Source organism: Aquarana catesbeiana, linkage group LG06 (genome assembly GCF_042186555.1).
Source record: "Aquarana catesbeiana isolate 2022-GZ linkage group LG06, ASM4218655v1, whole genome shotgun sequence".
NCBI classification, from domain to species: Eukaryota; Metazoa; Chordata; class Amphibia; order Anura; family Ranidae; genus Aquarana; species Aquarana catesbeiana.
The window spans coordinates 115,970,236-115,981,861 of NC_133329.1; the positions used below are offsets into that span (position 1 = coordinate 115,970,236).

Genomic DNA, 11,626 nt, shown 5'->3' on the forward strand with positions numbered 1-11,626 from the left:
CTTACTAATCACTGGAAGTTCAACATGGCACCTCATGGCAAAGAACTCTCGGAGGATCTGAAAAAAAGAATTATTGATCTACGTAAAGATGGCCTAGGCTATAAGAAGATTGCCAAGACCCTGAAACTGAGCTGCAGCACGGTGGCCAAGATCATACAGCAGTTTAACAGGACAAGTTCCACTCAGAACAAGCCTCGCCATGGTCGACCAAAGAAGTTGAGTGCATGTGCTCAGCGTCATTTCCAGAGATTGTCTTTGGGAAATAGACGTATGAGTGCTGCCAGCATTGCTGCAGAGCTTGAAGGAGTGGGGGGGAGTCAGCCTGTCAGTGCTCGGACCATACGCCGCACACTGCATCAATTTGGTATGCATGGCTGTTGTCCCAGAAGGAGGCCTCTTCTAAAGATGATGCACAAGAAAGCCCGCAAACAGTTTGCTGTAGACAAGCAGACTAAGGACATGGATTATTGGAACCATTTCCTGTGGTCTAATGAGATGGTTCGGGTGGTGTCAAGCGTGTGTGGCGGCAACCAGGTGAGAAGTACAAAGACAAGTGTGTCTTGCCTACAGTCAAGCATGGTGGTGGGAGTGTCATGGTCTGGGGCTTCAAGAGTGCTGCCGGCACTGGGGAGCTACAGTTCATTGAGGGAATGCCAACATGTACTGTGACATACAGAAGTAGAACATGATCCCCCTCCCTTCAGAGACTACGCCACAGGGCTGTATTCCAACATAACGACCCCAAACACACCTTCAAGACGATCTCTGCCTTGCTAAAGAAGCTGATGGACTGGCCAAGCATGTGTCCAGACCTAAACCATATTGAGCATCTGTGGGGCATCCTCAAACGGGAGGTGGAGGAGTGCAAAGTCTCCAACATCCACCAGCTCCATGATGTCATCATGGAGGAGTTGAACAGGACTCCAGTGGCAACATGTGAAGCTCTGGTGAACTCCATGCCCAAGAGGGTTAAGGCAGTGCTGGAATTTAATGCTGACCACACAAAATATTGACACTTTGGGCCCAATTTGGACATTTTCACTTAGAGGTGTACTCACTTTGTAGCCAGCGGTTTAGACATTAATGGTTGTGTGTTGAGTTATTTTGAGGGAGTTGTACACTCACTACTTTACATTGTAGCAAAGTGTCATTTCTTCAGTGTTGTCACATGAAAAGATATTATAAAATAGTTACAAAAATGTGGAGGGGTGTACTCACTTTTGTGAGATACTGTAAGTGTATACATACGAATTACATCATCGCTAAGGCATCTTTTTAGCACACTAAGCAATCCTAATTATTATTTTTTAAGTAGAAGTTAATTTGGTTTCGCTAATAATGTACAGTAAAGGATAGTTACTAAATCCAATGACTGATGGAGATATTATGATGTTATGTTGAGATAAATATAGCTCTATTCTCATATAGAATAAAATAAAAAAAGAGAAAGTAAAAATCTTGGACCACTTGGTCTTTTTCTGCTGTTTCTGTTTAAATTGGCCAAATACAACCTCAATTCCCAAAGTTGGGAGACTGTGCAAAATCTACATAAAAACAATGCAATGATTTGCAAATCTCATAACCCCATATTTTATTTACAATAGAAAACATAGCAAATGTTCAAGGTGAGAAAATGTACCAGTTTAAGAAAAACTAAGGTCATTTTGAAATTGATGGCAGCAACACTTCTCAAAAAGGTTGGGACAGGGCAACAAAAAGCTGGCAAAGAAGTACTAACAAGGAAGAGCAGGAAAAATATTTTGGAACTAATTAGGCTAATTGGCAACAGGTCAGTAACATGACTAGGTAAAAAAAAAAAAAAGAGCATCAGAGGGGAGATTTATTAAAATAAGAGTACACAGAATCTAGTGCAGCTGTGCTTCTGGGCCTTATTGTCAAAGCTTAATTAAACAAGCTGAATTTAGAAGGTCATTGGTTACTATGCGCAGCTGCACCAGATTCTGTGCACTCCAGTTTTAGTAACCCCTCCATTGTGTCGTAGAAGTAAAGATGGGCAGAGGTTCACCAATCTTCAAAAAGCTGCATCCAATCTTCCAATGTCCCCAATCCATCTACTGATAGAACAGAGCCTTGGGGGCAAGCTGCACATGCTCAGTTTTGTGTGTATTGCTATAGAGGTTTTTTTTCTTGGGAGAGTGCATATGATCAGCACAGGGCCAATCAGTACTGTCCAGAGGGTCATGCAGCCTCATAGACCAGAGTAGAATGAAAACTACTCCTAGAAGCTTTAACCGGTGCTTGGCCAGACACTGATAGAAGTTACAAGACTACTATATACTGCTGATGAGAAAAGTTATTTAGCAGCTTATATTTACTAAAATAATTGCATTTCTGTGTACTGTGGGACAATGTTCATCAACTCCAGTCCTCAAGTAACCCCAACAAGTCATGTTTTCAGGATTTCCCTCAGATGAAACAGCTGTGGTAATTACCAAGGCAGTGAAACTGATCAAATAACCTGTGCAAAATAATGGAAATCCTGAAAATATGACCTGTTGGGAGTACTTGAGAAACATAGCTGTGGTAGACCAGATATAGTGAATGTATAGGATCCTGGTTTTAGTAACACTTTAAGACAAGAGGGAATGCTACACCGTAGTAAACATGGCTCTGTCCCAACTTTTTTGAGATGTGTTGCTGACATTACAAAACGACTTTTTTTTGTTAAAATGGTACATTTTCTCAGTTTAAACACTTAATCAGACCCGTACAATAACTCTCTACAAATAGACATCTTCTTCCCTACAAAAAGAAAAGGTCCCACACTGCATCTGCTGGCAGGGGACAGGCTTTTATACTCAAGCTGTGGTTGTTTTAAAAAAAAAATATATAAAAAGACAGTGAACACTTTATAATGTACCTGGAATGTATTCACCCGATTTAAACTGAAGGTTCAACTGGGCTTTAACGCAGAGTACTCACCAAGAGGAAGTTTACTTGCGGCATCAGGCCCTTTCGTCTTCTTTTTCTTTTTCCCTACTCGTGTAGGTACTGGTGGCTCATACTTCTTCTTTTTATCCTGATATAACACACAGAAACAAATGTTATCCTGGCATCAGCCTGCCTTTAATTCTAGGCCCCACCACCCCACACAACCAAAGGAAGGTTAGAGATTTAACAAGCCCCAATTCATGGCTTTCATTTTTATATAAGAATTGTGATATGTGACATGATTATTCACAGTTAAAATGTATTTGAGATTAAACATCCTCCTATGGGCAGATAAACCACACAGTAAAACATGTGGTTTAAGCCATGAAGTGCAAGGAATGACGGGTAAAGTGCGGACACCTACAGTAACCAGATTTCAACAGTAAGGATGAGCTCCGGCATGTTCGCATGCTGCACGTGCCGACCCCGCCAGGAAGTCGGCAATGCTCTGCACTAATCACAAGCAGTGAGACATTTCCCGATCCCTGCACCCGCACATCGGGAAATGTCTCACTGCTTGTGATTAGCGCTGTGCAGTGCCGAGTGCCTTATTCAACAGCAGGTAGAACCTGCCTATGGACCCACACAGCCCAGCTCAGGAGCGAGCACACAGATGTGCCCCCAATGCATGGGGCTTGCTATGGGGGCACACGCACAGAAGGAACCGAAAACGCCAGCAGGGGACCCTAGAAGACAGTTCAGGGCTGCCCTGTGCAATAGCGCAGGTATTTTTATTGGGTTTATTATTTCAAGAAACAAAATTACGCCTTTACAACTGTTTTAATAATTACTTGAGTTTGTTTAAATTGGTGCTTTATCCAAACATTTTTATTTTCTAGTTTTTGGTAGAGTGAGGAAGATTAAAGAAGCCTTAGTCAGTTTTTTTTTTTATTACCATTTGTATTTCTCACTTCCAGATGTGTACCTAGGAAAGTAATAGAAAAATGCTGCAGATGGAACAAACACATGTTCTAGTACTTCACAATTATGCAAAACAGAAAAAAGTTTTGACTGGAGTTTAGTGGTAATTAACCTCTTCAACTCTTTGGACATGTCCAAAGCTTGAAGAGGTTAAAGCGGTAGTAAACGCCTCTTAACTTGTACGTACAGGTAAGCCAATAATAAGGCTTTCCTGTAGGTACAGTTAATATCTCTTAAACGTGCACTGTTTGGAAGATATTCACATGTGTAGCAGCCAGTGACATCACCGATGCATGCACACTGCGCTCTGAATTGAAGGAACACTCAAGTGTGCCATCCATTGAAAGTGTTGTTCCGTGATGTTGACTCTGGCGTGCATGCTCAACGTCATTGCAGCTCAGCCATTCAAACAGCTGGACCCCACAAACCAGGAAAACAGACCGGGGGTGAAGATGGAATCCCTGTCAGCGGTGACAGCATGTCGCTGGAGGGATCCATTTTATAGACAAGTCTATTATAATGTGGTAGTATGCAGTGCATACTTTGACATTAACCTGCAGAGGGGCCAGTTTGTTCAGTTTATTTTATTTTTTTACAGTTTACTACCAATGTTAAAAAAAAAAAAAAAAAAGCTCACTGCAGCAGTAGCAGCCATGAGCTTGTTTCTGTTTTTAATCGGCCTGCTCAAGGTTTTTTTTTTTTGTTTTTTTTTCAATTGCTTCAGGTGACACAAGTGTGAATGGGGCCTAAAGAAAAAAAAATCATTTTATTTCTGCTTTTTGATTTCACAGGTTCTGTTGACAAACAAGCAGTTACGATGAATAAAATATTGTTTCAATGACACAACACAGCAATTATTACCTTGTCATCTTTCTTGCCTCCACCGGGCCCATGACCACCACTCTGACTTTGACCCTAAAGGAAAAAAGACCAATCGGTATTATTGTCAACAGTTTTACTTTTAGCAACATCAGTTACCTGGACTATGAATACCTTGTGATACTCTTTTGTTTTGAATGAACTGAGGTTTGATCATACCCTATAATAATCATAATCCTGTGTATCAAAACTGGAGAGTGCAAAATCTGGTGCAACTCTTCATAGAAACCAATCAGCTTCCAGGTTTTTTTGTCAATGCTTAATTGAAGATAAAGTTAGAAGCTTTTGCACCCTCCAGTTTTTGTAAATCAATCCGAGTGTCTCTATATGGCAGACAGCATAACAGAAAGCCACAAATATCTAACAGTACAATAAGATAACATATTTCTTACAGTCACAGACAAGGTATAAGATATACAAGGCTAGAACAACCTCTGCGTGCTGGCGGTGAAGCTTGGATTTTCTCTGCTTTGGTACTTTTGTGCCCACAGTGCAGTCTGCCAGTGAACTTCTCATGAAAGTGTCCCATAAAAAACTCTATTCCTGGTTAAGGTGGTGGCAACCTTCTGATATCAGATCAGAACTGAGGATTTGGTTTGGTTCACTGGCATGGAGAATAATTACGAAGCTCATCACAGATAAATAGAATCCCAAGGTTGCCACACATATCAATATAATAAATTTTAAGTATATCTAAAGCCAAAGCTTTTTCTTCATTTCGGACAGGTGGAGGTGTCTCATTAGGGCAATTTCCCTTAACTTCCTGTCCTGTTAACTCAACAGGAAGTGAGAGGATTCTCTCTTCAATGTGTGGGAAATCCCCTCTTGGACACAGAATCAAGTTTCCCCCATTGGAAGATTCTTGCCTCTTTTCCTGTTCTTTTGGCAACTCAAAATGTTGGATTTACTGTCGCTATCTTTCCTAGGGACATGGGTGATCAGAACAATCATAGAGAGAGAGTGAATCTCCTGTGTTAAGCAACTGACTCCTTCCTGGAGTAGTCAAATTTTCTAGCATGTTCAAAGGCACATTGCCAGAGATTAACCAATACCATCCTTCCTGCCCAGGCCAATTTTCAGCTGTCGCACTTTGAATGGCAAATGCGCGGCCATGCAACACTGTACCCAAACAAAATTTTTATCATTTTGTTCACACAACTAGAGTTTTCTTTCTTATGGTGGTATTTAATCAGCACTAGGTTCTTTATTTTTTGCTAAAAAAAAATTAAAAAAAGACTGAAAATTATGAAAAATAAAAAAAATATGTTTTTTCTTCATTTCTGTTATATTTTGCAAATAAATGTTCTTCATAAAAATTTAGACCAAAATGTATTCTGCTACATTTATTTGGTGAAAAAAAAACCAAATCAGTGTATACTAGTCTATAGGAAAGTTAAAAGTTATGGAGTCCACAAACTATATACAGCATCTCACAAAAGTGAGTACACCCCTCACATTTTTGTAAATATTTTATCTTTTCATGTGACAACACTGAAGAAATGACACTTTGCTACAATGTAAAGTAGTGAGTAATCAGTATTTTTTTTTATTTTTATTTTTTACACATTATGATTGCTTATAGCAGTGAATTACATTGCTATAAGCAAGCATTTTACTGAATGAAACTGATTTATTCGGTTTGTTTTGTTGTGATTAGCTGTGATTGGTCAAAGCGAATCACATGTCTGTACAATATGATCACACTGACCAATCACCGCTAGGACCACAATTGAACACAATAGATGGCATGAAAGGAAACCATCCAATGTTTACAACTGTCATGTGACCTGCAGTGATTGGTCACATGGTATCAGCAGCGAGCTGGTACACTGATCAGTCATTGGCTGGCGTGGTGGATACAGCCAATAACAGATCGCTGCGCTTTCTGAAAGGATGTCAAATGACATCCACTCAGAATGGTAAAAACACGGCCCGCCCGTCATTCTGCTATAGGCCGGGCGAGAAGGTGTTAAAAAGTGAGACAGACAGCATTGAAAACCTGACAAGGGGTTGTTAGCCCGCACCAATCTAGCCAAATCTAAAAAAAAAAAAAAAAAAAGTTCTGTCCTTTCAGCTAACTGCTCAGATTACTAGATTTGTAAATTAAGACTCACCACATTCTAGAGATGAAGGTGTAGGCCTCTGGGGTATTTTCTAAACTCATAATCAGTGCAGCCCCAACAGTGCTGCCAATCAGTGCCAACTATCAGTGCCGCCTATCCGTGCACATTAGTGCCTCCTCATCAGTGTTGCATATCAGTGCCCGTCAGTGCAGCCTCATCAGCGCACATCAGTGAAGGAGAAAAATTACATATTTAAAAAAATATTATAACAGAAACTAAAAAAAAAAAAAATACTTTGACTTTTTTTGTTTGTTTAGCAAAAAATAACCTGGTGGTGATTGAATACCACTAAAAGAAAGCTTTATCTGTCTCAAAAAAAAATAAAAGTTAGTTTGAGTACAGTGTTGCATGACCGCATAATTGTCATTCAAAGTGTGACAGCGCTGAAAATGGGCCTGGGTAGAAAGGGGGTGAAAGTGTCTGGTAGGCAAGTGGTTAAAGAGGTTGTAAACCCTAAAACCTGTAAGACAAAGTAGAGCTGCATGATTCTAGCCAAAATGGGAATCACACTTTTTTTGCTTAGAATAAAAAGAACACGATTCTCTCACGATTCTCGCGGCATAAAATCTTTCACATTATACAAAAAAATTGGGCTAACTTTACTGGTTAGTTTTTTTTTTTTTTAATTCATTAAAGTGTAATTGTTTCCCAAAAAATTGCATTTGAAAAACTGCTGCACAAATGCAGTGTGACATAAAATATCACTGGTTAGGAACGTGAGCCGGATATTGCATCGACGCATTTCGCCCCTCCTCCAGGGCGTCATCAAAGACGACGCCCTGGTCTTTGATGCCGCCCTGGAGGGGCGAAACGCGTCAACGCAATATCCAGCTCACGTTCCTAACCAGTGACGCTGTTTCCTGTTCTCTGTGGAACGCACACTATCACAGCGGCGATCACAGATACATTCTGAATGCCTGTTTGCAGCCTCCACTCTGTGAGTAGCGCTGCCATGCGCATCTGATCTATTTCCCAACAGTATTATACTATGTTTTTCTTCCTTATTTTTTTGGGTGGAATATGATGTCCGCGGTTTCCAAGGCTATATCCCATTAACAGCAGTCCAGGTTTCATCTTATCCTCTTGCAACAACTGCAGCATTTTCCAGGTGACTGTATGCAATCCTTTGGGTTAAGGAGCTGGAAGTCTGCTATCACTAATTAGTGGGATTTATCTCGAGGAAAGTTTATACTTATCCTGGATTATATTATGTGTGTGTGAATCAGTATTGCTGTATACCGAGGTCTAGTTTCCAACTGTCAGTATTATTTGTTTTTTAAACAGACATTTTTCACATTCACTATATGTCACTTGTTTATCCAGCACTTAGTGCAATTTTTGATCACATTCCTATTTTCTCAGCGATATCTATATATCTTTTTGTAGACATATTTTATCAATAATTTTTCATGTTTTAGTTACTAGCGCTGTATTTTTTTGTATAATCCTATCAAGTTGTAGCACTTGCATCCAGCAGCTGTAACATTTCTTTGCACTTATCTATATATTCTTTGCTAGCGCTGCTTCCATCTATATATCTTTGTGACCAATCACAGCTGATCATTGCGTGAACCAGGAAGTGCCGGTAAACGGCATTGCTCGGTTTGCGCTAACAGGGAGAGCACACTGATGTTCAGCACAGCTCCCTCAGATGTGCCAATCACATGCCAATAAGTGCCCAGCAGTGTCCACATAATAAAAGACTGCCAGTGCCCACCACAGTGTCAATCAGAGACCACCACAGTGCCAATCAGAGACCACCACAGTGCCAATCAGAGACCAGCTGTAACACATCAGTACCTCATCATCAGTGCTGCCCATCAGTGCAGCATATCAGTGGTGCCCATCAATTCTACATATCAGTGCCTCCTCATCAGTGCCGCCTCACGAGTTCCCATCAGTGAAGGGAAAAACACAATTTTATGACAGAAAATGAGAAAAAAAAATTTTTTTCAAAAATGTTGGTATTTTTTAGTTTGTTTAGCAAAAAACAAAAACCCCAGGAGGTGATCAAATACCAACAAAAGAAAGCTCTATTTGTGGGAAGAAAATGGTAAAAATTAAGTTTGGGTACAGTGTTGTATGACCGCACAATTGTCAAAGTGTAACAGCGCTGAAAGCTGAAAATTGTCCTGGGCAGGAAGGGGGGGGGAGTGCCCGGTATTGAAGTGGTTAAAAGGGCAAGTTCACCTTTACAGAAAAATCTGTATGGGGAACTTACACAGGACCCCCTCCCTCCTCAGTCCCGCTGACCTGGAGCACAGCGATCTCCCGTTCTGAGCCCCGGTATAGCCGCGTCACCGGACCGGGACTTAGAAATTCCCTTGGCTTAATTTCCAAAATGTACCCCGTCAGGAGGTACGTTTAGGAGCATTCTAATTGGTTGGCGCCGACCAATCAGAACCCGTGTAACCCGTCCTGTCAGCGGGGAAGAAGAAAAGAGAAAGCCGAGGGGATTTCTAAGCCCCGGTCCGGTAACGCAGCTATACCGGGGCTCAGAACGGGAGATCGCCGCGCTGCAGATCGGAGGGGGTCCTGTCTAAGTTCACCTTACAGATTTTTCTGTCAATGTGAACTTACACTTTAAGGACACATTTACACGAGGGACACTCTCTGAAAAACATTGTGTGGCACATCATTTATAAGAGGGTGGAAGTACAGAAGCTGCCAGGAGGCGGCCCCTTCCTCTGTTATTTTATTTTTTTTGTCAAAGATATTAAAGGTTTTGAAGTTGCTGGCGGTTTTCGGCGTGGCTCTATTCATTTGGTGGTGGTACGGCCTCCTGGACACATTTTGCGGTGGCGTGTGGTGACAAAGCCGCTGGTCATGTTATTTTGTGGCTTGGCGGTCGGCGGAGACAGTAAAGGCGCAGACTATTTTCACCATCCCCCGCACAACGAGGGATAAAGATATCTGTGCTTTGATGGAGTTCCAGGCACCACTCGAATGATCCAGGGTGTCAGATTCCTGGGACTCACCACAGGGGCCCCATTAGAGTTGCCCCCTCATCTCTTCATACCAGAACACATATGAATTACACGGGCTCTGAGGCTAATTAAATGGAGAGAAGGCCCCAAGTGAATTTAATTACCACCTTGACCAGTCACAGAACCTGTGTAATTAATGTGTTCGGTTTTAAAGGGATGAGGTGGCAACTCTACTCACCAGAGGGGCCCCATAGTCACACCAGTCCCAGTACAGAGGTGGGAGGAGGTGTCCAGAGGAAACCCACACGTACTACAATGACAACGCTTCTATCCGGGGAAGGACACAACTACAACTCCCAGCATGTCCAGCAACACTAGAGCTGAGGGCCCCGGACATGTCACCGTAGTCCTGCCCCGGACGGACCGTGAACCCCTATGGGCCCCACACAGCCCGGCTTCTATGGAGGAAAGATGCTCACTCACCATGTCCGCCGCAGTCTGCTTTACCCGGAAATACGTCACAGGACGGCGACTCAGCCGGACCAAACCTGGCCCCGCCCTCCCAATGAAGAAAGCGAAGCGGCAAAATGGCCGCTGTGTACATAGCAACCATTGATCGGTGTGGAGTCCTATCCTTCCTCACTATAATCAGAGCGCAGGCGCACATCACATCAGCCATAGGAACGGAGGACGGGCCACAGACCAGGATACATCAGGCATTCTGCGTTCTCCAGAATCATAGAGAATGTGAGGGAGAAGAGGCCATGACAACAACACCGCCACCTCCTGGGGGGCAGCCAGCATCGCACACCCTGAGCGGACTGTAGGAGGCGCTCAGGAACCATAATATGGAAAACACACAGGAGCCGAACTGTGGGCACTCCGGGACCACAATGAAGAGGGGGAGATACAGGGGCCACAATATAGAGGGGGAGATACAGGGGCCACAATATAGAGGGGGAGATACAGGGGCCACAATATAGAGGGGGAGATACAGGGACCACAATGTATAGGGGAGATACAGGGACCACAATGTAGAGGGGGAGATACAGGGACCACAATGTAGAGGGGGAGATACAGGGGCCACAATGTAGAGGGGGAGATACAGGGGCCACAATGTATAGGGTGAGATACAGGGGCCACAATGTAGAGGGGGAGATACTGGGGCCACAATGTATAGGGGGAGATACAGGGGCCACAATGTATAGGGTGAGATACAGGGGCCACAATGTATAGGGGGAGCTACAGGGGCCACAAAGTAGAGGGACAGATACAGGGGCCACAATGTATAGGGGGAGCTACAGGGGCCACAAAGTAGAGGGGCAGATACAGGGGCCACAATGTAGAGGGAGAGCTACAGGGGCCACGATGTAGAGGGGGAGATGCAGGGGCCACGATGTATAGGAGGAGATACAGGGGCCAAAGGTAGGGTGCCCACATGTCCTGGATTGCCCGGGACTATCCCGTAATTGACATCTATGTCCCCGGTCCCGGGCAACTTCATTATACAAGGGCCACAATGTATAGGGTGATATACAGGGGCAACAATGTATAGGGGGATATACAGGGGCCACGATGTATAGGGGGAGATACAGGGGCCACAATGTAGAGGGGGAGCTACAGGGACCATATTGTAGAGGGGAGATACAGGGACCACAATGTATAGGGGGAGATACAGGGACCACAATGTTGAGTTGGAGATACAGGGACCACAATGCAGAGGGGAGATACAGAGGCCACAATGTATAGGGATGATACAGGGACCACAATGTATAGGGGGAGCTACAGGGACCACAATGTAGAGGGGGAGCTACAGGGACCACA

The 11,626-nt window shown here is 43.2% G+C and overlaps 1 protein-coding gene across 1 annotated transcript in view; it reads right to left on the bottom strand.

Annotated features, from left to right (window-relative positions):
* PSMC1 (proteasome 26S subunit, ATPase 1) overlaps window positions 1–10,385 on the bottom strand; it is a 33,219-nt gene extending 22,834 nt beyond the window's left edge. The window contains exons 1-3 of the mRNA XM_073636702.1: window positions 10,286–10,385; window positions 4,735–4,788; window positions 2,944–3,040 (exon numbers count right to left, since the gene is read on the bottom strand). Coding sequence (XP_073492803.1) covers window positions 2,944–3,040; window positions 4,735–4,788; window positions 10,286–10,288 — 154 coding nt within the window. The 5' untranslated portion in view covers window positions 10,289–10,385. The remainder of the gene's footprint in view (window positions 1–2,943; window positions 3,041–4,734; window positions 4,789–10,285) is intronic.
* Window positions 10,386–11,626: the final 1,241 nt, after the last annotated feature.